Here is a 26,915-nt window from a genome sequence, read left to right on the forward strand (position 1 = left end):
CCTCCACCCATTCATGTAGGATAATCCAACCCATAACAACTCAATGCTTTACAGAAACATCTTTTTCTCCCCTTCTTGTTTTGCCAATTAAATTTGTGTCCTCTGGTTCCAAGTCTTCATGTCAACAGAAGCAAATGTCTCACTATTTGCTCCATCAAAACTTTTTATTATTGATATGTGTTTTATTACCTCCATTACGTGGTTCATATAATCCCTACAGTGCAGAAGGAGGCCATTCGGCCCATTGAGTCTCCACCGACCACATTCCCACTGAGGCCCTATTCCCATAACCCCACATATTTACCCTGCTAATCCCCCTGACATTAGGGTCAATTTAGCATGGCCAGTCAACCTAACCTGCACATCTTTGGACTGCAGGAGGAAACCGGAGCACCTGGAGGAAACCCACGCAGACAAGGGGAGAATGTGCAAAATCTACGCAGACAATGACCTGAGACCATAATTGAACTCGGGTCCCTAGTGCTGTGAGGAAGCAGTGCTAACCACTGTGCCACAGTGCCGCTGGTTTGCTGCAAGAAAATAAAAAAAGTGGAATGAAAATCTGCTTTTGTAAAATCTTACAGTTATTAAGAGCATTAACCAAACTGAGACCACTGATTTATATCAATAAGCCCAGTTGCATTTTTATTACTTGGGTTTCCATGATGTTTACTGGTGTATTGGGGATTGCATTCAATTATCTTCCTTAAAGATATGACCATGGCATATTTATGAGTAAGGCTATCCACCCCAAATTTTAACTTGTTCCCCCCCCTCCCCCAGACCCCCCTTTCAGCTGTGCATTTCCAGTCTGGGTTTCACCTCACTGACCATAACCCACTAATCACAATTAGATTGATCTCCCATCTTCTGAATAAATCCTATGGCACAGGTAAAATCACACGGATGGACACAGAATGGGATTTCATTTGTCGAATGCTTCAAAAGGTCAGAATGCGTTGAAGACATGAGGCTCTTTGAAAAAGCAATCATAAAACCATTAAAAAATTACAACACAGAAGGAGGCCATTCGGCCCATCTTGTGTATACCACCCAGATGCCCTTTCTAATCCCACCTTCCTGCAACAATCTTTTTGGCCAAGCAAATAAACTAAATGAAATTAATAAGGGGACAAACTAAAAGGGGCAGCTCCCAAAAGGAGGGGAATCACTGGAAACAAAGTGGAAAGGAAACTTAAAACATTAAATCAAAATAATGCACCCCAGTCCCTGTGGTGCCCAGCAGGCACGGAAGGCGTTTCCTTCCTCTACCTGGTCCATAGCCCTGTAGTTTACAGCACCTAGAATCATAGAAACCCTACAGTGCAGAAAGAGGCCATTGGGCTCATCGAGTCTGCACCGACCACAATCCCACCCAGGCCCTACCCCCATATCCCTACATATTTTCCCACTAATCCCTCTAACATACGCATCTCGGGACACTAAGGAGCAATTTTAGCATAGCCAATCAACCTAACCCGCACATCTTTGGACTGTGGGAGGAAACCAGAGCACCCGGAGGAAACCCACGCAGACACAAGGAGAATGTGCAAACTCCACACAGGCAGTGACCCAAGCCGGGAATCGAACCCAGGTCCCTGGAGCTGTGAAGCAGCAGTGCTAACCACTGTGCCACCGTGTGGCTTAATCCAATCCAACCAGTCCCAGTCCCACTCCCCTGCTCTTTCCCTATTGCCCTGCACCCCCTTTAAGTATTCATCCAACTCCCTTTTCAAAGTTATTTCGCAATTTGCTTCCACCACCCCTTCAGGCAGTGCACTCCACATGGTAACATCTCCTGTCCGAGGAGTCCAATTGGGTGCGTGAAAGACAGTGGTTGAGCTTGTTTCGATTTCTCATTGGCCGCGGAATATTTGCAGTAAATTTGTGGAGGAAGTGGGGAGAGGAGTTTCGTTCTTCACTGCACTCGGGAAGACACTGTGCCACTTGGGGTCGTGGCTCACAGCCCCTCAGTGTGAGCAGATACAATCAGAAGGGATACAATCTACACAAGATGTAAAGCAGGCGGGGAGGGGAGGGTTGTCAGGCAAGCTCGCTAAAAGTTTCCCTTTTGCCGCTTTTCTTTTCTCTCGCACATCTTAATGTGTAGTTTTATAAATGCGTCTCGTCCAGAACACCATGTCAAACAATTCGAGTAACTTCCTACTGCTTCCCATACCGGAGGTCCCGGTGCTTGACTACCTGCATAACAGGAACGTGAAGATCGTGGTGCTGGGAGCAAGGAGGGTTGGAAAGACTGGTAAGAAAGGAAAAGGGAGAATCGGGATTGTTAACTTGTCTGCACTCGAAATTCATAAACTCCATTTCCACTACTTTGATCGTGATTTACTAACCCTGAACCGAGAACAAGGAAGCATGCTTTACAATTGTCCTTAAATCCCTAACTGACTGTAACTGATTGAACCTTCTGCTCTGGCACTGACACTTCTGCCGTTAACTTTACCCCCCAAATCGCAATGGTAAAATTACAAATATTACCACCTCCGGTTTAAACTGCTGTTGTAGCGAGCCCTACCTAACAATTCAGTTACTATTATCTCAAACCCTAACCGCTAACTAAACTGTAAATGTTCTCAAATACAGAAGGCTGCTTATCTCTAAATACTGTTAGCCTCCTGAACTTCCAAACCGTAAGTAAATGTATAGTTTCCCTGAATCGCTGTTTGCTATTGCCATTGGAGCAGCGCGTAGATTGATCCCCGGTCGAGAATTCATACATTAAACAGGAATTTCACATTTTTTAAAAAACAAGAAGGATTTTCTTAGTTTTAACACAGATGTGTGTGTTGTCCAGGAAGGGGCTCTATGAGATCGCCACTGACATTGTGACAGTGAAGTTAATGAGAGCATAAACTTGAAAGTTAAATGATTGGATTGTACAGAGGAGTTTACATTTCTGTTTAAAGTGATCTTTTCACAGAATAAGCAAACAGAGTATTGTCGCCCATTAGTTTGCCAAGGACAAATCTTTCTGATAAATGTATATGCTGACTCGTTCTAGTAGGGTTCTGATGTTTAATGCTAATCTGATTTATTCATTTAAGGCCCCTTTTCAATTACTCCCTGTTGCAGTTTGTAAATCCCTGAGGTACATTAGAGATCAGTAAATTCGTTTAACGTTTCCGGAAGGAAGAACCTATCACAGGGTGAAATGCCCGGCTTTATTTCTCTTTTTGAGAAGTGTGATGGTTGAAGTGTGGTTTAGGGCTTGCTAGGAGCTAGTAGGCATATCGATCTCCTGCAAAGGTGTCAGAGGGGATGGTATTTTAGTCATTAAAGAATTTGCACAGTGATTCCTTTCTCATCTGTTATCCCTGTTTCCACATATACTTTGGTGAGATTTGCATGGAGTAAATGACTGAATACAGTATAATCAAATCAGTGCTCAAAATAAACTTTCGTTTTTTAAAAAAAAAGTTCCTCACTCTATACATGCCAGAAGCAAGTTAGTCCTGCAAATGAATCCTTTTTTATACTCCCTCCTCTGTCTTTTGCCACCTTTATCCATTTTTTCTCTGTTTTCCATTTCCACTCTTAGATTCACACAATCCCTTCATGCTCCTCATCTCAGATTGGGCTGGGTTCTCTGCATGCTTTCCCTATCTGACTATTGTATCTTTTTTTTAAAAAGTGAAAGCTTCTTTTCAGGAATGATTTGGATTATACTGTATTCAGTCATTTACCCCATGCATATCTTACCAAAGTATATCTTAGTCCCAGGGATGAAGGGGTTGACATATGAGGAGGGATTAAATAGTTTGGATTTATACTCACTGGAGTTTAGAAGAATGAGAGGGGACCTGATCAAGGTATATAAAATTTTAAAAGGGATCGATAAAGTAAATGTAGACCAAATGTTTTCTCTTATAGGGCAATCTAGAACAAGAGATCACAGGTATAGGTTGAGAGGTGGTAAATTTCAAACTGAGATAAAACTTCTCGCAGAGGGTGGTGAATTTGTGGAACTCGCTGTCCCAAAGTGCAATGGAGTCTGAATCGTTGAATAATTTCAAGAGGGAGATAGACATACTTCTAATAAAAAAGGGAAAGAGGGATATGGGGAACAAGTGGGGATGTGGATTTGTGACCAGGGAGAGATCAGTCGTGATCTGATTGAATGGTGGAGCAGGCTCGACAGGCTAAATTTGCCTATTTCTGCTCCTAGTTCCTATCAATTAGCCACAAGAGTTTTTCTGGTGCTTGCTTATTGTTTATGAGCCAAATAGTCTTGTGCACGGTTGCCTCCCTCCTCACGATCCTTGCCTCACATCATTGTTAATTGCGGTTCTCAGCTCAGTGATCTGAAGCTCAAGTTTTGGGTCATAGTTCTGGGAGTGGATCCAACCAAAGAAATATTAGAAGCAGACCATGAAGAGAGTGGCACCATGTTGCATAGTCCTACTTTAGGAAATATTGAAACAAAAGTAAGGAAGGATAACCAAGAGGTAAATAAATGGTAAGCCATGATATCTAAAAACGTGACATGAGAAATGTATCATAAGTATGAGGATGTAAACCTTTCATGTAAATAGATAACATGATGTAGCTAAAGTCATAACAACCAGTGCTTATATAGTGCCTTTAACATGAAATATTCCAAGGATCTTCACAGGGGCACGACAGTGGCACAGTGGTTAGCACTGCTGCCTTACAGCGCCATGGCACTGGGATCAATTCCAGCCTTGGGTGACTGTGTGGAGTTTGCACATTCTTCCCATGTCTGTGTGGGTTTTCTCTGGGTGCTCCAGTTCCTTCCCACAGGCAAAAAAGATGTGCAGGCAAGGTGGATTGGCCATGCTAAATTGTCCTTTAGTCTCCCAAATGTATAGGTTAGATGGATTAGCCTTGGTAAATGCATGTGGGGTTATGGGGATTGGGTGGGGAGAGATAGTCATAGAATCATAGAGGTTTACAGCATGGAAACAGGCCCTTTGGCCCAACTTGTCCATGCTGCCCTTTTTATAAAAACCCCTAAACTAATCCCAATTGCCTGCATTTGGCCCATATCCCTCTATACCCATTGTACCCATGTAACTATCTAAATGCTTTTTAAAAGATAAAATTGTATCCGCCTCTACTACTACCTCTGGCAGCTTGTGTGAAAAAATTGCCCCTCTGGACACTTTTGTATCTCTCCCCTCTCACCTTAAACCTATGCCCTCTAGTTTTAGACTCCCCTACCTTTGGGAAAAGATATTGACTACCTTGTCTATGCCCCTCATTATTTTATAGACCTCTATAAGGTCACCCCTCAGCCTCCTACACTCCAGAGAAAAAAGTCCCAGTCTATTCAGCCTCTCCTTATAACTCAATCCATCAAGTCCCGGTAGCATCCTAGTAAATCTTTTCTGCACTCTTTCTAGTTTAATAATATCCTTTCTATGATAGGGTGACCAGAATTGCACACAGTATTCCAAGTGTGGCCTTACCAATGTCTTGTACAACTTCAACAAGACGTCCCAACTCCTGTATTCAATGTTCTGACCGATGAAACCAAGCATGCCGAATGCCTTCTTCACCACTCTGTCCACCTGCGACTCCACTTTCAAGGAGCTATGAACATGTACCCCTAGATCTCTTTGTTCTGTAACTCACCCCAACGCCCTACTATTGACTGAGTAAGTCCTGCCCTGGTTCAATCTACCAAAATGCATCGCCTCGCATTTGTCTAAATTAAACTCCATCTGCCATTCGTCAGCCCACTGGCCCAATTGATCAAGATCCCGCTGCAATTGGAGATAACCTTCCTCACTGTCCACCAGGCCACCAATCTTGGTGTCATCTGCAAACTTACTAACAAAGATGTGCGGGTTAGGTTGATTGGCCAGGTTAAAAATTGCCCCTTAGAATCCTGAGATGCGTAGGTTAGAGGGCTTAGCGGGTAAATGTGTGGGGGTAGGGCCTGGGTGGGCTTGTGGTCGGTGTAGACTCGATGGGCCGAATGGCCTCCTTCTGCACTGTGGGGTTTCTATGATTTTAATGCCCCCTATATTCTCATCCAAATCATTAATATAAATGACAAATAACAGTGGGCCCAGCATTGATCCCTGAGGCACACCGCTGGTCACAGGCCTCCAGTTTGAAAAACAACTTTCTACAACCACCCTCTGGCTTCTGTCAAGAGGCCAATTTTATATCCATTTAGGTACCTCACCCTGGATCCCGTGAGATTTAACTTTATGCAACAACCTACCATGCGGTACCTTGTCAAAGGCCTTGCTAAAGTCCATATAGACAACATCAACTGCACTGCCCTCATCTACCTTCTTGGTTACCCCTTCAAAAAACTCAATCAAATTTGTGAGACATGATTTTCCACTCACAAAGCCATGCTGACTGTCCCTAATCAGTCCTTGGGTCTCTAAATGCCTGTAGATCCTGTCTCTCAAAATACCTTCCAACAATTTACCCACCACAGATGTGAGGCTCACTGGCATGTAGTTCCCAGGCTTTTCCCTACAACCCTTTTTAAACAGAGGCACAACAGTTGCCACTCTCCAATCCTAGGTAAGATATTCTGTCAGACAGTTGGTGCAGGCTCGATGGGTTGAATGGCCTCCTACTGCAGTGTAGGGATTCTGTGAAACCCATGGCATTGTGCATTGTAAGAAGATATTGGGCCAGATGAGAAAAACTTTGAGATGTCTTAAGGAGGAAAGAGATGCAGAGAGAGAGAGTCATTTAGGGATGGAATTCCAGAGCTTGGAGTCTAGGCAAGATATGGCAGTGTGATGAAAATCTAGTTCATGATCCATGTTAATATTTTAATGGTAATATTTAGTTCTGGGAAAATTTAAAGTTTAACTGTAGAAAATGGGATAAAAGCAGCTTGGGATTCTGTTACATTTAAAACGTAGGAGAATATTGGCTTATTAACAGCTAGAAAGGTAAGTTCCTAAAACAGCAACTGGGCTTACTTCTCTGCAGAGCTGAAGACGCAATGTCTACACTGCTTGCAAAGAAGTGGAGTACAGAGAGATGTTTTGTTTTGGGAGTGAGAATCAAATTAGTTTAAAAGCCTTCAGTGAACCCCAAAAGGCTCCATCATGGAGATGGGAGCTGTTTAAGAAGGTTCTCTGATTTCAATTTATCTGGGGAAGAGGCTGGACACTAAAAGGGTGCTGCTGTTAGTGGGTTTCAGGACAGTTAGAATTCAAAGGATCTGTGAGATATTGGTGCAACTGCGGCTCAAGAGTAGTCCTAGGGAGCTGAGAAGGTGGTGGAAGGTTGCTGATTCCATGTGGAGAGAGTTACCACTCAGAGGAAGCCCTGGGTACTATTTATAGCTCAGCGCAGCTAGGAGATTGGAACTGAGATGCAGTGCCAGATTAGTGAGGACAGCAGCCTGTGGAAGTGTGCAGGTTATTAGAGGCGGCAGCGCAGCTTTGTGAATCCCAGGAGAAAAGATTGAACCATCGGGAAATGGGCAGTCATTGAGGCAATCTAAGTCTGAGAGAATTCGGAAGTTAGATCTTCAAAAGCGAGGACTGGAAATCCCTCATGAGGGAGATAGAATTTTAATGAGATATTGTGACTCACATTGGTCACTAATGTCTGGATGGCTTGCTGAGAAATCTGTGGCAGATGGAACCAAAACAGATCCCATTCAATGCGCAGTGCGGTGAGTTCGACCACAATTTGCCTGTTAATTCATATTTACCTCATGTTAATTCTGAATGTTAAAATGGAAACTCTAAATTTGTTTTACTCTTCTGACTTTGTATAGTAAAGTTTATTTTGGTTGTTTAAAACCGTGGAATCTTGGGTCTTTATTCTCCTCGTGGGTAAGTTAACTTAGTGCTAATTTATTAGTGTGACAAGTAGGCTTACATTAACACTGCAATGAAAATCCCCTAGTCGCCACACTCTGGCGCCTCTTCAGGAACACTGCCAATGCACCTAACCAGACTGTGGGAGGAAACCGGAGGAAACCCATGCAGACATTGGGAGAACATGCAAATTCCGCACAGACAGTGACCCAACCCAAGGCCTCTGGCTGTGTGAAGCAGTAGTGCTAACCACTGTGCCACCGTGCTGCCCAACTGGGTAACTGGAATTTCAAACTTTATCTACTTTAAGAAAAAGTTACTGGTCCCTATCAGGATCGTAACAACAGCAACCAATGGTGTTGCACTTGAAATTAGGGATGCTCAAGGGGCCAGAATTAGAGAAGTGCAGAAATCTGAAGGGTGTAGGTCTGAAGAAGATTACAGAGCTACAGAGGAGTGAGGCCATGGAGAGATTTGAAAACTAGGGTGAGAATTTTAAAATTGAGGCTTAATTGGGAGTTATTGCAGGTCTGCATACACAGGGATGATTGGACCTTGTGCAAGTTAGGACATAGGTGGCAGAATTTTAGACAACCTCAAGTTTATGGAGGATAGAATGAGGTCAGTCAGGAGTGCATTGGAGTAATCAAGTCTAGAGGTAACAAAGGCATGAATGAGTGTATCAAAAGGAGAAGGGCAGTTGAGCAATGTTTCAGAGATAGAAATATGCAATCTTATTTATAGTGCGAGTGTATGGACAGATTTTATCTGAGATAAAAAATTATGATTATTGAGCAGAAAAGCTTCCTTTTTCATCTCAACTGAAAAGTTGCATTTCACATTTTTCTTGCAGCCTTGATTGTACGGTTTCTCACAAAACGATTTATTGGAGATTATGAACCAAACACAGGTATGTGTTATATGAGCCTTATTAAAATGGAGAGAGATTGCAGAACTCGATGGTACAGAGGGATTTGGTTGTCCTGGTACGCGAATCATATGTATGCAGGTACTGCAAGTGATCAGGAAGACAAATGTAATGTTGCTCTTTATTGCAAGGGGAATGGAATATAAAAGTAGGGATGTTTTGCTACAGATGCACCAAGAAGGTTCACTCCCCTCATTCCTGGGATGAAAGGCTTATCTTATGTGGAAAGCTTGGACAAGCTGGGCCTGTGTCTAATCGGGTTTAGAGAATGAAAAATGATCTTATGAACAAACAAAAAGGGAACAAAAATCGGACATTGGGCCTCTCAAACCGGCTCCACTTATTTAAAAAGATCATAGTTGATCTCTGTGTTTCTAATTCCAAGTTTCCATCTACCTCAGACAAGAGAATCAAAGGTTACCAATCTCACTCCACTTTAAAAATATTCAACGACCCCTACCTCCACCACCTTCTGACACAAAGGGCCCTATTTTACCATTTTGATTCTAAGTGCTGGATGGACTTGAAACTGGGAGTGTTTCAGATCTGACTTTTAGACCCGTTCTCAGGCGTCCCCCATACGCACTCTGCCTACAAAGATATCAGTGATTCTGAATCGCGCTGCACAAGCCTGTGGGTGGGGCTCAACACACCCGAAACCCTGCAGCTCCGATCAGCACCTCCAACTGCACATGCGCAGAAAAAAAAGATAGAATAACGCTCCCCTGCCACATCCCTCCTGGGCTGGATAATGCCTCCCCTTGGCCCCCACAGACATTGCCCCAGTCCCCACAACATTACTGACTGCCTTATCCCCCCCACCCCCCACTACCCAGACTGTTCGTAAACCCCCCCTTTCCCCCATCGATCTCAGGCGGAGTGGCAGCAGACCCCCCTTTCCCCACCCCCACCGATCTCAGGCAGAGTGGCAGCGGACCCCCTGCCTCCCCACTCATCTCAGGCAGAGAGATCTACCCTCCCCCCTCCACCCAACGATATCAAGCAAAGTGATCCCCCTCACCCCCACCCTGGACCCTCCCGCACAAGGCCCCCATCTTCTCTGGACTTCAATGGCTGTGTGACATCTCCCTCTCTCTCCCCTGTCCCCAATCATTGATGCACTCATCCACCAGCTGCCCCCCCCTCCCCATCAGTACACCTGCAAGTGCTCACTTGCCTTCCCCTCACTTGCCTTCCACTTGCTGGAATGCTCTGCCAAACTGCCTGCAGCTGATCTGCCCTAACAAAGGGCAGCTCCATTAAAAACTCAAGAATGGACAGTCAGGCAGTACAGGACAATGTGCGCACGACCAGTCCCCCATTTTTCTGAGGGCGATCTGGGCAGGCTACTGGATGCAGCAGAGACGAAGCGGGACACCCTCTTCCCCCCAGGAGGACGCAGATCCAGGGGTTCTGATGGAAATGTGGCCTGGGAGGCAATCGCTGCCTCGGTCAGTGCCAGGGCACTGGCCTCTCGAACCGGGAAGCAATGCTGGAAAAAGGTCAATGACCTCATCCGGGCAGCAAGGGTGAGTGCTGAACCCAATTTTGCATCTTCCCCCAAATCTCCCCCAGATCCTCCCATCCCCAGCACCCTGCATGCTTCCAGCTCCTGACCCTCAAGCACATCCTTCCTATCTCCCCCAAGAGCCCACTGCACTTGCCCCCTAAGGTCCACCACCTGATACTCTGCAGGAGTCACGCCACCATTTCTTTCATGGCTCCTTCTTTCTCCACAGGAGAAGACCGACCATAACACCTGTGAGAGGGCGAAGACAGGAGGTGGTGAGCCAGATCTCCAGGTCCTCACCCCCTTTGAGGAGCGGACACTGGAGCTCTCAAGGGAAGGGGAGATGCGGGCTGTCAGCGACAGCATGATTGGGCTGCCGTCAAGACGTGAGCATCTATCATTCCTCCACTCACTTCGAGGCAACTTCTCGGGGGCATGAGTTTCGGGTGCGAGGGGCAAGGTTTAAAGGACATGTACAAGGCACGTTTATTTGCACAGAGAGGGTAATGGGTGCCTGGAACTCGCTGCGGGGGGAGGTTGTGGATGCCGATAAGATAGTGACCTTTAAGGGGCGTCTTTACAGCTACGTGAATGGGATGGGAATAGAAGCATATGGTCCCTGGAAGGATAAGGGCTTACAAATCAGATGGGCAGCCTGGTTGCTGCAGGCTTGGAGGGCCGAAGGCTTGTTCCTGTGATGTTGGTGCTTTGTTCTATGTTCAATGGAGAAATGTGAATCATGTGTTTTGCATCCCGGATTCCTCTCCCCCCCTTGCACTTAACCTTGTGTCCTGTGTGCATGGACAGAACCTGACGCCTCGGGGCCTTCTGGACTACAAGCCCCTGCTGCAGCTCCCACCCATCCTGTTCAGGACAGCTCGGACAAGTCCTCGGGGGTTATGGGTGAAGGGACCTCCGAGGGTGACAGCGTTTTGGCGTCAGCTTCCACCTCACAACTCACCATCCCAGATACTGACACGTCGGTGAGTTCAGTTAGTGATGAGACTTCTGGGTCATTCGCTGCTGAGCACGACATATTGATAATGTTCATCAGGTGGAGGAGGGACCATCCGAGGCCTCTAGCACGCGGGGCCTGCCGGAGGCAAGTACTCAGCTGGCCCCAGGCTACATGCTGGGCCTTTGAGATCACTTCTCCCTCAGCTGCTGGAGATGCAGCAACAGAGCCAGAGAATGCAGGAGGGGCTGATGGCCACACTGGACCGACTGCGAGGCTGTTGGGAAGAGTCCCAAAGCTTTCAGGTGGCCAGCTATTGCCTGTCTTGTGTGCGTCCCAGGCCAACAGTGCAAGCGTGGCATCTGCAGTGGAAAACCTGAGGCAAGGGATCCTCATCATGAAAGGCAGGCTCCAAGCGATGGCCGAGTCACAGCAGGCCACAGCAGAGTCCCAGAAGGCTGCGGCCATGTCACAGCGGGCCACAGCTGAGGGACTGAACAGACTTCTCGAGATTCTGCGGCCCATGGCTGAGAGGCTTGAGATCTTGCAGGAGACCCAGTGGGAAAGCGCTGAGACACAGCGGGCTGTGGCTGCAGCTGTTGAGAACGTGGCCCAGTCTCACAGGGTCACGACTGAGGGGCTGCAGAGCATGGCCCAGTCTCAGAGAGCAATAGCTGTGGCCATTGAGAGGTGGCCCCCGACTCAGGTGGCCATCGCTGAGGGCTCGACCACCATGAGTAGGACGCAGGTGGTCCTCCAGGACTGGCAGGGCCAAGTGACGCCGAAGCTTCTGGAGCTCACTGGTGTAGCACCGCCATCCCATGGAGTGACCCAGGGCCTACAGAAACCCCAGGGGAGGAGGAAGGGCTTGAGCCCACGCCGGAGCCTTCCAGCCAGAAGGTGGCTACACCTTCTGACTCCCCCCTTCCTGACCCCGGGGTATCTCAGGGGCCGCGGGATGAAGAGGGTGCCATGGAAACATCCCAGATACCTGGAAGCCGGCCAGGGTGCACAAGGTCCAGGGCCTCCCGAGGACACCCGCCACAGACGCATCACAGGCAACGGGGTGAGGTAGGCAGATGGCCCCCTCCACCTCCGATGTACAATCTGGGGAGTCTCCGAGGTTAGGAGGCCATGTAAGGTTAGGAAGTAGTAGTTGCACTGAGATGGCACGGATGAAGGGCTACGTTAGTTAGAAAGATATTTAAGCACCTTAATGTTTTCTGTTCACAAGTTTTTATGTTAGAACGTATTACTTAATCACCTTTATAGCAATTAAATGTTTTTTCACCACCCACCTGTGATTAATTTGTCTCAGATTTGTCTCGAATAGGAATCCTTTTCCATTGATGATCGCTGGAGCGATGCTTCATGTTGATGTCAGTTGGGGAGGCCACTCAGTGCTGTGTTACTGAGAAAAAGAAGCCATTGATTCCCCAGAACCCACGAGCGATTCCCTCCCATCCCCCATCCCACCCGTCCCAGGGCCCTGTATGAGGGTTTCAGATCCCTTACCCACTACACAGACATGGGGCCAGGTGCCAGCATACATGCAGAGCTCAGGTAGGAGTCAGACTAGTTTGCACCAGGGCATCATCATAATGGTGCTTAGCGAGTTGTCATCACCCTCCTACCTGTCAAAAAACTCACTAACACAGAGTACCCAGGCCCACCACTCTGTGTGACAATGTTTCAGGAGATAGAAGGAATTTTTGGGGGGAGTATGGAACCCACAGACACAAGCCCCTAGCGAGTGAACCGCCTGGTGATCAGGGCCTCCCTAACCGCACTCGCATGCCTCATTTGAGTTGCCAGCCCTCCAGCACCTGGGTGGTGTTCCTCAGCATGCTCTTCCTCTTCTTCCTCCTCCTGCTCTTCCTCCTCCTCTTGCTGGTCATCCTCCTCAGCGACGCCAGCTGGTCAGTCTCCACGCCCTCTTCCTCCTCCAATGGGCCACCTCTCTGTAGAGCCAGGTTGTGCAAGGCACAGTACACCACCACAATGCAGGAAGAGATCACAGGGCTGTATTGTAGGGCCCTGCCAGACCAGTCCAGGCACCGGAATTGCATTTTGAGGAGCCCAATGCACCTCTCCACTACCGTGCGAGTGGCTACATGGGCCTCATTATTGCGGGTCTCCACCTCAGTCACAGGACTCCGCATAGCCGTCATCAGCCATGTCCGAAGCGGGTAACCCATATCACCCACGAGCCACCTCTGCAGCTTGGGCTCCTTCTCAAATGCCTCCAGGATGTCTGAGCTCCTGACAATGAAGCTGTCGTGCACACTACCTGGGTGTCTTGCGCAGACGTGCATAATGTTCATATTATGGTCACAAACTAGTTGAATGTTCAGGGAGTGGAACCCCTTTCTGTTGATGAATCTTCGTGGATTCTGTAGGAGGGCCTTGAGGGTAACATGGGTGCAGTCGATGGCGCCGTGTACGTTAGGTATCCCCACAATGGCCGCGAACCTGCAGTTGGGCTTCCTGATGGGCCTGGTCCAGGTTAAATTTGATGTACTGCCCAGCCCGGGCATGCATGGCTTCGGTGACCTGCTTGACACAGGTGTGAACAGCTGACTGGGAAATGTCACATACATCTCCGCTAGGAATCTGGAAGGAGCCAGTTGCATAAAAGTTCAGAGCAGCCGTCAATTTGATAACCACCGAGAGTGGGTGCCCCACCCTGCCCCTAAGTGCCAGGTCCTGCAATAGGTGGCAGAGGTATTGCACTGTCTCCTTTTGGAGGCGGCGACGTCAGCGGCACATGGTGTCCATCTGTTCAAATGACACTCGTGCACGGAAATGTCGTGGGTTCTGCTCCCTCCTCCTGCTCCTTCTCCCTCTGGGTGAATGGCGGCCACCTCCTGCTTCTGGTGGTCGTCTCCCTCTACTCCTGCAAGTGGTAGGGTCCGGACCCCCTGTGCCCGCAATTCTCCCTCCAGCTCCTCTTCCTCAGCTCCAGCAGCAACCAAAAGAACAGCAAGATTGATCAGTTGCATTGCAAAAGCCATCTCGTCACTCTGAAGAGGGTTGGGGGGGGTGGGGGGGGGGGAGGGGTGGTGGTGGTGGAAATGGAGAGAAACACATGTAGAGGTCAAGGAATGCTGCTTGCCCCAGCCCATCAACAGTCACTGTCCATACCCCCCAATTCTCCCAGCCACATGTTTCCCACAATCACAGCCCCCCTAATTCCCCCAGCCACATGCTCTCCAAACTCACAGCTCCTTGAAAAGCTGAGAGGCTGCAGCAGCGCAATTTGCAAGGGCTTTGTGCACATCCTTCAGCTGGAAGTGAGCTGAGTGCACTGGGACCAGCAGCATCCACAAGACCCGAGGTCAGTGCTGAGACCAGGGTCCGTGCTGCAAGTTGGACATCGGGAGAACCTGCTGAGCAACAGCCGCCCATCCCCCACACACTTGCAGAGCCGCCACCCACCCGAGAAAGAAAATGGCCGCAACGAAAGGACACCCATGTGCAGCAGAGAGCCATCAGATACTATGCACTTACCTCCTCATTAACCCTCACTGATGGAGCACTCGAATCAGACTTTTATGGAGCATGTCTGTTTCGGGCCGATTCCAGATTGGCAAATGCAGTGGTGAAGGGGGAAGTGCCGGTAACGTTGGGCGTGCAGCCCATTAAGCCAATTTAAATGCATGCAAATACATTTAAATGGCCTTCGTGCCCATTTTGGGTGCAGTCCCAATCACGCCCATTTTTGGGCCTTGGTAAAGGGCGACCCAGTACGGAGACGGGCGCAGATCGCGCTACTCGCCTCATGCCCAACTTTACCAAGTTTTCATGCCTGAAAATGGGCGCAATTTGATGGTAAAATCGGGCCCAAAGACTTCCAAAGTCACACAACCCTCTAAGAGGAAAAGAAAATCCTCATTTTTGTCCTAAAAGGATGAGCCCTAATTTTAAAATTTTAGTTCTGGACTCAAGAGGAAACATTCTTTCCACATCCATCTTGTCAATACTGTTCAGGATCTTGTATACTTAAACCTCACACTCTCATAAATTCCAGTTTACAATCTGTCCAACCTCTCCCCAGAAGACAAGTTGCTCATTCCAAGTATCAACCTAGTACAGCTCTTCTGAACCTCCTCCAATGCATTTACATCCTTCCTTAAATAAGGAGACCAAAACTGCACACAGTATTCAAGATGTGGTCTCACCACATAGATACACAAAAGATCCCGAGGGGACTTGACAGATTGGATGCCAAAAGGATGTTTCCCTTCAGGGAGAGACTGGAAGCAGAGGACACAGTTTAAAAATCAGGAGCCTCTCGTTTAACAGAGATGAGAAGACATTTTTTTCTTGAACACCGTGAGGTTGTGACACTCTGTTTCCCAAAGACTGGCAATGGCAGAGCCATTGAGGTAGAAGGATTCTTAGCTAACAAGGGAGTCAAAGGCTATCCAGGATCGGCAGGAAAGTGGAATGGGGGCCACAATCAAGAGTTGCATGATGTTATTGAAGAGCTGGGCAGGTTTGATGGGCCAAATAGCCTGCCTCTAATTTGTACATTTGGGTGCTTTTCATTTGTCAATTTATTTTTAGTAAATTTAGTAAATATATATTCTTTAAATATTCATATTTAACATATTCCTTAAATTTCAGGAGCTCTGTACTCGAGACAGATTAGCATCGATGGCGATCATATTTCATTGCAAGTGCAAGACACTCCTTATGCTAATCAGGTAGAATCGATTTCTCTATTTTTCCTTTTGGGATTTCTGGACTTGCCCCGATAATTTCAAAAGAGGGTCCCCTCCAATTCTAGTATCATTTTCTTTCTACGTCGTTACATCAAACATTCCGTAGGCTCCCTTAATGAGAATCCCATTTCCCAATGAATTGAGTCAGTTTTTCTTTTGGCCCATACCGGGTAGGTTGAAATCACTTGAGCTCAGTTTATATAGATCCAGCACAGCAAACAGAAGAGATATTTGTTCATCAAATGGATTCGAACCATTATTTAAGCCACAGTGACCAGGTCACTGGCACACAGTCAGGCTCTGTGGCCCGGAAAGGAAAGAGAGGGGTTAGGAGAGCAATAGTGGTGGGGGATGCGTCGGTTAGAGGCACAGACAGGCGATTCTGTGGGTGCGAACGGGACTCCAGGATGGTAGTCTGCCTACCTGGTGCTGGGGTCATGGATGTCTCCGAGCGGATAGGAGGCATATTAAAAGGGGAAGATAAAGAAACGGATGTCATTGTACACATTGGTGCAAATGACGTAGATAGGAAGAGCAGGGGGATCCTACGAGAGCAATTCAGGGAGTTGGGAAATAGGCTAAAAAGTAGGGCCTCCAGGGTGGCCATCTCTGGGCTGCTCCCAATGCCTCGTGCCAGTGAGGCTAAGAATAGGGAGTTAGTACAATTGAATGCTTGGCTAAAGGACTGGTCCAGGAGAGAGGGCTTCATTTTCCTAGATCAATGGGAAGTTTTCAGGAGAGGATGGCACCTGTACAAGAAGGACGGGTCACAACTAAGTTGGAAGGGCACGAATATCCTGGCTGGGAGTTTTGCTAGTGCAGTTCGGGGGGGTTTAAACTAGTATGGCGGGGGGTGGGGGGGGGGGGGGGGGGGATCAAAATATTAGGTCTACAAGTGTAGAGGCTGGGGACGAGCCTGGGGCTGGGACAAGGCTGGCAAAGAAGAAGAGCACTCTGGGGGAGGATGACCTCACTGGGCCTGGAGGTCTGGAGTGCTTATACTTCAATGCAAGGAGCGTAGCAGGTAAGACAGACGAACTTAGGGCCTTAATGCTCACGAGGAATTTGGATGTGGTTGCAGTGACAGAGACTTGGTTGAAAGAGGGACAGGACTGGCAGCTGAATATTCCGGGGTACAAGTGTTTTAGGCGAGACAGAGGAGGGGCCAAAAGAGGTGGGGGAGTAGCAATATTAGTTGGAGAACGTATTACAGCGGTGCAGAGGGAGGACAATTCAGAGGGGTCGTGTAACGAGTCACTCTGGGTGGTGCTTAGAAACAGGAAGGGCGCAGTCACTATGTTGGGGGTGTACTACAGGCCCCCCAACAGCCCAAGGGAAGTGGAAGAACGGATATGTCAGGAGGTACTGGATAGGTGCAGGAAAAATAGGGTTGTTGTAGTGGGAGACTTCAATTTCCCTGGTATAGACTGGAAATCGCTGAGAGCAGGGACTCTGAATGGGGAGGAATTTGTAAAATGCGTACAGGAGGGTTCTTTGGAACAATATGTAGATAGCCCGACTAGAGAGGGGGCTATACTGGACCTCGTACTGGGGAATGAGCCCGGTCAGGTCTTCAAAGTTTCGGTACTGGAACATGTGGCAAATAGTGACCACAATTCTGTTAGCTTTAGGATAGTGATAGAAAAGGATGAGTGGTGTCCCAAGGGTAAGTTGTTGGATTGGGGGAAGGCTAACTTTAGTGGGATTAGGCAGAAATTGGCAGCTGTTGATTGGGAGAGGCTGTTTGAGGGTAAATCCACATGTGGCATGTGGGAGTCTTTTAAGGAACAGTTGTTAGGGCTACAGGACAGGCATGTGCCTGTAAAAAAGAAGGATAGGAAGGGTAGGATTCGAGAACCATGGATAACCAGGGAAATTGAGGGACTGGTCAAAAAGAAAAGAGAGGCGTATGTTAGGTCCAGGCAGCTAAAAACGGAGGGAGCTCTGGAGGAGTACAAAGAAAGTAGGAAAGAACTCAAACGGGGAATTAGAAGAGCAAAAAGGGGTCACGAAATGTTCTTGGCAGACAGGATCAAGGAGAATCCCAAGGCATTTTATTCATACGTTAGGAACAAAAGGGTTGTCAGGGAAAAAATCGGACCTCTCAGGGACAAAAGTGGGGAATTATGCTTGGAGCCCAAAGAAGGAGGGGAGATCCTAAATGAATACTTTGCGTCGGTATTCACAAAGGAGAGGGATGTGTTGACTGGGAGTGTCTCGGAGGGGAGTGTTGAACCGTTGGAGAAAATCTCCATTACAAAGGAGGAAGTGTTAGGTTTGTTAGAGAATATAAAGACTGACAAATCCCCAGGGCCTGATGGAATCTATCCAAGGCTGCTCAGGGAGACGAGAGATGAAATCGCTGGGCCTCTGACGCAAATCTTTGTCTCGTCACTGGACGCAGGTGAGGTCCCAGAGGATTGGAGGATAGCTAATGTGGTCCCGTTATTTAAGAAGGGTAGGAAGGATAACCCGGGTAATTATAGGTCGGTGAGCTTGACGTCCGTGGTGGGGAAGTTGTTGGAGAAGATTCTTAGAGATAGGATGTATGCGCATTTAGAAAGGAATAAACTAATTAACGATAGTCAGCATGGTTTTGTGAGAGGGAAGTCATGCCTCACTAACCTGGTGGAGTTTTTTGAAGAAGTGACCAGAATGGTTGACGAGGGAAGGGCCGTGGATGTCGTCTATATGGACTTTAGTAAAGCATTTGACAAAGTCCCTCATGGTAGGCTGGTGAAAAAGGTTGGATCTCATGGGATAAAGGGGGAGGTGGCTAGATGGGTGGAGAACTGGCTTGGTCACAGAAGACACAGGGTGGTAGTGGAAGGGTCTTTTTCTGGCTGGAGGCCTGTGACTAGTGGTGTTCCGCAGGGCTCTGTATTGGGACCTCTGCTGTTTGTGATTTATATAAATGATCTGGAAGAAGGTGTAACTGGGGTGATCAGTAAGTTTGCGGACGACACAAAATTGGCAGGACTTGCAGATAGTGAGGAGCATTGTCAGAAGCTACAGAAGGAGAGAGATAGCCTGGAAATTTGGGCAAAGAAATGGCAGATGGAGTTCAATCCTGATAAATGCGAAGTGATGCATTTTGGTAGAAATAATGTAGGGAGGAGCTATACGATAAATGGCAGAACCATAAAGGGTGTAGATAGGCAGAGGGACCTGGGTGTGCAAGTCCACAGATCCTTGAAAGTGACGTCACAGGTGGAGAAGGTGGTGAAGAAGGCATATGGCATGCTTGCCTTTATAGGATGGGGCATAGAGTATAAAAGTTGGGGTCTGATGTTGCAGATATATAGAACGTTGGTCCGGCCGCATTTGGAATACTGCGTCCAGTTCTGGTCGCCACACTACCAGAAGGACGTGGAGGCTTTGGAGAGAGTACAGAGGAGGTTTACCAGGATGTTGCCTGGTATGGAGGGGTTTAGTTATGAGGAGAGATTGGGTAAACTGGGGTTGTTCTCCCTGGAAAGACGGAGGATGAGGGGAGACTTAACAGAGGTGTATAAAATTATGAACGGCATAGATAGGGTGAACGGTGGGAAGCTTTTCCCCAGGTCGGTGGTGACGTTCACGAGGGGTCATAGGTTCAAGGTGAAGGGGGGGGAGGTTTAACACAGATATCAGAAGGACATATTTTACACAGAGGGTGGTGGGGGCCTGGAATGTGCTGCCAGGCAAGGTGGTGGAGGCAGACACACTGGGAACGTTTAAGACTTATCTGGACAGCCATATGAACGGAGTGGGAATGGAGGGATACAAAAGAATGGTCTAGTTTGGACCAGGGAGCGGCGCGGGCTTGGAGGGCCGAAGGGCCTGTTTCTGTGCTGTATTGTTCTTTGTTCTTTGTTCTATTATCAGAGGGGAAAATGTGTATCCTACTTTATGTAGGCAAAGGCAGAAAGAATTGAGGTGCATTGAAACAATGGTAAAAAGAAAAGGCAGCGTGATATCCTTCCTGTGTGTATTGTCTTTCAGCAAACAGCTATTTGATTTGAAATAAATTTGTATATAATTGCTTGTCCACTGTTTGTAATCCCTAAAGAAGATCAAGCCAGTTCAAAGAATTATAATTAATGTTTAAGAGCCTTTTCTTTTAAAGTCCTCTTTTGCAAGCAATCTTCAGGGAGGATTTTGCATATTGTCAGTGTTCCTGCCCCCAGTGACAAAGTTGACAGCAAACCTGCCCCAGCTGCAGTGGGCTGCCCCGCAACCATTTAATGCTCAGAGGAGCGGTAACTGGCTCTGGGCAATGCCCCCATCTGGGAGGAACTCACCCTTCCAAGAGTTGCTGGTCATTCAAATGGCTGGCAGCTATTTGGTTCTAGCTGCACCACTGGGAACCGGACCTTGGGGGAGGGTGCGGACATCTGATAGGCCCAGGAGGAGGCAAAAGATGAGCCCGCCCCCACCTTTCCCACCAGTAGCCGAGGAATGGGACCTGGCCAGCTTCAAAATGAATTCCACTGTCCGCTGCTGCAGGAAAAAACGTTAGCTGGGAAAATACCGAGAGTGATTGTCCCTTTAAGGACAACATGGCAGAGTAAGGGTCACCTGGCTTGGGGTACCAATTGGGACTGAGGATGGATAATCACTCCAGGGGGTAGAGCCTTCTCTTAGGCAGAGAGACATGTAGGGACCTAGGTGAAACCATGTGGCTGCTGTAGACTGCTGAACAATTCTAAATAGGTCCTTTTTGTTTTCACTGATGGAATCTCTGAAAGTGCATCATCTACATAAGGATAAAATTGCCATGACACTGCCTCTGGCCTGACATCTGTGAGTATTCTGTTTTAATTGAAGCACTCGCCCCCTCTGAGAATGCCTCTCTTTGAGTGAATAGACCCTTGTGAGATATTGAAATATTGCCAGATCTTGAGTATTGTAGAATCAGAAAAGATGGACAGTTCCAAGATATGTGGGTGGGCATTGGAGAGGACACAGCAAGACCCCTGGGTCAGAATCCACAAGAAAGGTGAGCAAAATGCAGAAAGGTACCTCCAGTTACATTGTACACTAGGAAGTGGTCCGGGAGGCTTGATGCATTAGAGAGGCTGAGGGACAGATGCAGAACAAACCTGAATTGGCTGGTACAGTCAAAAGCTTAAAAAGAAGCATCTTTTTAAAAAAAGAGAAAATAACCCTGCGAAGCAAGAGCTGTGGCTTTAAGTTAAAAAATAACTTAAGTTTTAATAAAGGGAGTCACTGCTAAGTGTTTTTTTTTGAAGAGCAGACAGTAAGCAGTGCTTTAAGTTAAAAAGCAATACTCCAGGTGAGCTGCAGTGAGGTGTCCCGAAGTGTGGGGAAATCAAGAGGTTGAAACTGAGAAACTCCCAGAATGCAGGATCAGAGCAGAACCTGCAGAGGTTCCGTGGCAGCAATTGCTGCACTGATGGGTTTCAGGCAGAGTTTTAAAAAGAAGTTAACAAGTTTATAAAAAACAATGGCCTCTTGGACCTCGAGTGCACAGGGTCTCTGAGTGAAATTAACAAAAAACAGCACATCAAAAAGAGATAGCGAGAAGAAAAGAACAGACTCCTTGAGTTTTAGAAAATCAAAACAAAAGGAGTGGCCAGGGATGCACCAAAATATCAAAACGGGAAAAACAGAGAAAGCCGACAGCTGCTGACATTTAAGTTTTTAAGAAAAAAGACAGTCTTAAAGTGGCAATGCATTTAAAGAGGTAATACATTTAAAGTGGCAATGCACTTAAAGTGGCAACAGAGAGACATATGGGGACCTAGGTGGAACCATATGGCTGTTGTAGGCTGCTGACCAATTCTTATTAATAAACTTTTTTTTTCACTCATGGATTCTCTGAGAATGCATCATTAAGTGGCCACGTTAGGGCTTCAGTTAGCCAAAGGGTGAGTGAGCCGACTGATGTTTCCCCTACTGCATGTAAAATTATTGTGGGACCATGGGGAGGGGTTGATGCTTTAAAAGTTGACCAAAGCACCATGTCTACTTTTATATCCTCGTTTTCCCCACACTCCTCCACCAGGTGTGTAAAATTCCACCCCACATGTTCTGTTATCCATTTTCAGCATTGAATATTCCTAAATCAGAAACGAATGCCAAATAAAATCCCTTTTGCCTTACACAGACACGATGAGCCCGGTTTTACCATTTTCATTCTAAGTGCTGAATCTGGGCGTAATGCAGATCCGACTTAGAAATCTGCTTTCAGGCGCCCCCATACGCACTCAGCCTGAAAAAAAATCGCTAGTCCCATTTGCGCTGTGGGCGGGGCTTAGCGCGGCCAGAACAATCGGAGCTCTGAACTGCGTATGCGCAGTTAGAAACAAATTTGAAAAAGCGCGCCCGTGTCAGATCACTCCCGGGCCGCAGAAAGCGGAGAAAGCGGCCCAGGAGTGACAAGCGGGAGCGATGGTGCACACAGACATCACTGTCCCCCTTATCAACCCCCCCCCCCACTACCCACACACATTACTGTCCCCCTTATCAACACCCCCCACTATCCCCCTTATCCACTCCACCACTACCAACACACATCGCTGTCCCCCTTATCCACCCACCCTCTCCGCTACCCAGACCGATCACCACCACCACCCCTGCCCCTTCTCCTCCCCCACCGATCGCCCGCAGAGTGGCAGCGGACCCCCTTGCCCACCCACGCGCCCACCAGATATCCATCTGCCCCCCCCTCCAAAGATCCATCTGCCCCCCTCCCTCCCTCCACCAGAGGTCTATTTGCCTCCTCCCCCCACCAGTGAGCGATCGGGCCTTCCCCCCCCCCCCCCCCCACCAGACAACGATCTGGCCTCACTCACCCCCCCCCCCTCCCCACCAGACAATGATCTGGCCTCACTCACCCCCTCCCCCCTCCAAACAACGATCTGGTCTCACTCATCCCCCCCCCCCCCGCCCCCAAGAGAATGGTCTGGCCTCACTCACCGCCCCCCCCCCCTCCATCCCCGGAGGAACATCTGACCCGCCTCCTCCTCCCTCCCCACCAGACAATGATCGGCCCTCCCCCCCACCACCAGAGAACGATCAGCCTTCCCCCCCCCACCAACAAACAACGATCGGCCCTCCACCCCCCCCTTCCCACCAGAAAAACATCTGACCCGCCTCCTCCTCCTCCTCCTCCCCCCCCAACCAGACAACGATCTGACCTCACTCCCCTCCCCACCCCAACCAGAGAATGATCTGACCCGCCTCCCTCCTCCCCTCCACCACTGATCTGAGTCAGAGAGCCGTTGGAAGCACTGAACGTGTTCTTCAGCAGCTGGAGCGCCCGATTCAAACTTTTATTTAGCAGGTCCATTACGACGCGGTTCCGGATTGGCAAACGTGGTGATAAAGGGGGAATTGCTGATAAAGTTGGGCGGGCAGTTCATTAATTCAATTTAAATGCATGCAAATGCATTTAAATCGCCGTTGCGCCCGTTTTGGGCGCGAAGCGGATTGCCGCCATTCCCGGGTCTCGGTAAAGTGGCAAACTGTGTGGACGCAGGCGCGGATCACATTAATGGCCTCACACCCGACTTTACCACGTTTTTGCGCCTGAAAACGGGCGCGACGCAATGGTAAAATCAGGCCTAATGTGTTTGACTCAAATCTCCAGCAAGCACCCATGTAACAGACCAGTTGTCACCAGAGAACAGCTGGTGGATGTCGCCTGTATATGTTTTAGAGAAGTGCCTGACATTCCCTCATGAATCCATCAAACTTGGAATACTGTGTGCAGTTCTGGTCATCCTGTTATTAGAAAGGATATTATTAAACTAGAAAGAATGCAGCAAAGATTTACTAGGATGATACTGGGATTTGATAGTTTATGTTATAAGGAGAGGTTGGATAGACTGAGACTTTTTCCTTGGAGCATAGGAGGCTTAGGGGGTAATCTTATAGAATAAAATAATGATGGGCATAGACAAGGTAGATAGTCCATATCTTTTCCCAAAGGTAGGGGAGTCTAAAACTAGAGGCATAGGTTTAAGGTGAGAGGGGAGAGATACAAAAGGGTCCAGAGAGACAATCTTTTCATGCAGAGGGTCTGGAATGAGCTGCCAGAGGTAGTAGTAGAAATCATAGAAACCCTACAGTGCAGAAGGAGGCCATTCGGCCCATCGAGTCTGCACCGACCACAATCCCACCCAGGCCCTACCCCCACATATTTACCCGCTAACCCTCTAACCTACACATCCCAGGACTCTAAGGGGCAGTTTTTTTAACCTGGCCAATCAACCTAACCCGCACATCTTTGGACTGTGGGAGGAAACCGGAGCACCCGGAGGAAACCCACGCAGACACGAGGAGAATGTGCAAACTCCACACAGACAGTGACCCGAGCCGGGAATCGAACCCGGGACCCTGGAGCTGTGAAGCAGCAGTGCTAACCACTGTGCTACCGTGCCGCCCTAGTAGAGGTAGTAGTAGAGACAGGTACAATTTTGTCTTTTAAAAAGCATTTAGACAGTTACATGGGTAAGATTGGTACAGAGGGATATGGGCCAAACGTGGGCAATTGGGACTAGCTTAATGGTTAAAAACTGGGTGGATTGGACAAGTTGGGCTGTGCTATAAACCTCAATGACTATAAGGCTGGAATTTTACCGGCACACTTGCCCCGATTCCAGGGACAGGCAAGGCTCGGAGAATGGCATTCTCCATTGGCCTCAGGGCAGGATCATACGAACCTCGCACGGACGTGCTGTTAAAATTCTGCCCTAAGTGTGGGACTATTGATGTAAAACCCACAAACCATCAATCTGCATGCAATGAATTGCCACAATCATTCAGGAATGTGTTCAAGGGGGAAGAAAGTGGGATGCTTATGGAATGGAGAAGGATTTAGAAATGTAGCAGATTAGATGGGAGATATAATGCCTCCTTCCAACACAGTTCCCAAATGATGTGATCAACTCACTCTTTAAACCTAAGTACTTCTTAAGTTCAATTTGTTTCTATCATTTTGAAGCTCAAGATTAAATTACAGCTTGAAGATCATTGAATTCTGTTGCTTTTCCATTTAACATAAACCATTTGGTCTTGTGTAGACTTTTTCTATTATTCGTCAGTTTTCTGGAAGTGATGATGACATTACAACCCCAGTGATTCATGTTGAATTTACTGCATGTTTTATGAGTCTGTTCGTCAGTAATTCCTATAACCAGTGCCTTGAGAATCTGGTAAATTGTTGAGCAAACATTAACAAGAATCAGCAAAAAGGAGAGCAAAAATGCTATAGAATAAATATTTTGCTGCAAATTTATTTCATAGGAACAAAAGTAAGCCATTCAGCCCATCAAGCCTGCTCTGCTACTTAATATGGTCATGGCTAATTGGACAATTCAATACCTTTTACACCCATTATCCCCATAACTCTTCATGTTATTGTAAATCTGAAATCTACCAATTTCTGCTTTAAACATATTCAATGAATGAGCTTCCACAGCTTCCCTCAGGAGTAGAGCATTCCAAAGATTCACTACCCTGTGTGTAAAGAAATTTCTCCTCATCTCGTTCCAAAGTGGCATCCCCCTATTTCGAAATTGTGCTCCCTGGTTCTAGACTCCCCAACTAAGGGAAATACCTTATCTGCATCTACCCTGTCTATTCCTTTAAGTATTTTGAGGTTTCAATTAGATCACCTCTCATATTTCAAAATTCTAGAGAGTACAGGCCTAGTTTGCCCAATCTCAGTCCTGCCATCCCTGGAACAAGTCCTGTGAACCTTCGTTGCACTCCCTCTGTGGCAATAATATCCTCTCTGAGGTAAGGAGACCAAAACTGCACACAATATTCCAGATGCTGTCTAACCAAGCTTCTATACAATTGAAACCAGACCTCATTACTCCTGTACTTGAATCTTCTTGCAATAAAGGCTGACATTCCATTAACCTTTCTAATAGCTTTCTGCACCTGTATGCTAGCTTTCAATGACTTGTGGACAAGGGCATCTGGGTCTCTTTGTACATCTAGACTTTTTAATTTTTTACCATTTAGGAAATTCTCTGCTCATCTGTTCCTTCTTTTACCAAATGGATAAACTCACATTTTTCCACATTATGTTCCATCTGCCAAGTTCTTGCCCACTCATTATGTCTGTCCAAATCCTCCTGTAGCTGTTTTACATTTTCCTCACAACATACACAAACTTGGTCCCTACATCAACTCTCCTTTATCAATTTTGTTAGTAACATCTTCAAAAAACTCCCAAGTTCACCAAACATTATTTCCCATTCCTAAATCCATGCTGACTATGCCGAATCAGATCATGATTGTCGAAGTGTCTATCACATCCTTTATAAGAGATTTCAGCATTTTCCCTACCACTGATGTAAGGCTAACGGGCCTGTTAGTCCTGTTTTCTCTTTCCTCCCTTCTTTCACATTACAATTAATAACCAATTTTGAAAGAAAGTAAATAGAGGGGCAACAATGGAGTTGGGTTTAATCCTGTAGGAATAAAAATATAGATTGTTTTCCTGAATTCAGAGGCTGATACTTATCAATGAAACTGTGACTTGTCTATGCCATTTCCTCAATGGAGACTACAGCAGGATCAAATGCCTGTATGGTATTGCCAGTTATCTCTATCTGTAATCTTCTCCGCCCCACAAACCTCTTGAGATATCTGTGCCCCGCTAACTCTGATGTCTTGTATATTCCTAAATATAATTGCTGCACTGCTAATGGTCATGTTTTCAGCAGCCTAGGCCCTAAACTCCTAGAATTAATCATTTGTTAAGAGGGATGGTTAGTCCAGTAAGAAGTCTCACAACACCAGGTTAAAGTCCATTGGACTTTAACCTGGTGTTGTGAGACTTCTTACTGTGCTTACCCCAGTCCAACGCCGGCATCTCCACATCATGGTTAGTCCAGACATTGGGTTAAAAGGTACATACAAGATGGGCGAGTCAGGGCTGAATGAGAATTAAAGGCAAGTTTTCATACACCGTAGTCTGGGAGGAGTGGAGTCAAAATATAGAAGGAGGATTTAACATTCCTCCTTCCCATTTGGGAACAGA

The 26,915-nt window shown here is 47.3% G+C and overlaps 1 protein-coding gene across 1 annotated transcript in view; it reads left to right on the forward strand.

Moving 5' to 3' along the window:
- Positions 1-1,905: 1,905 nt before the first annotated feature.
- The window catches only part of rasl11a (RAS-like, family 11, member A), a 33,710-nt gene continuing 8,700 nt past the window's right edge, over positions 1,906-26,915 (forward strand). Inside the window, exons 1-3 of the mRNA XM_078211336.1 lie at positions 1,906-2,260; positions 8,644-8,700; positions 15,813-15,892. Of these exons, the coding sequence (XP_078067462.1) occupies positions 2,119-2,260; positions 8,644-8,700; positions 15,813-15,892 (279 nt within the window). The 5' untranslated portion in view covers positions 1,906-2,118. The remainder of the gene's footprint in view (positions 2,261-8,643; positions 8,701-15,812; positions 15,893-26,915) is intronic.

Source organism: Mustelus asterias, chromosome 4, assembly GCF_964213995.1.
Source record: "Mustelus asterias chromosome 4, sMusAst1.hap1.1, whole genome shotgun sequence".
Classification (NCBI taxonomy): domain Eukaryota; kingdom Metazoa; phylum Chordata; class Chondrichthyes; order Carcharhiniformes; family Triakidae; genus Mustelus; species Mustelus asterias.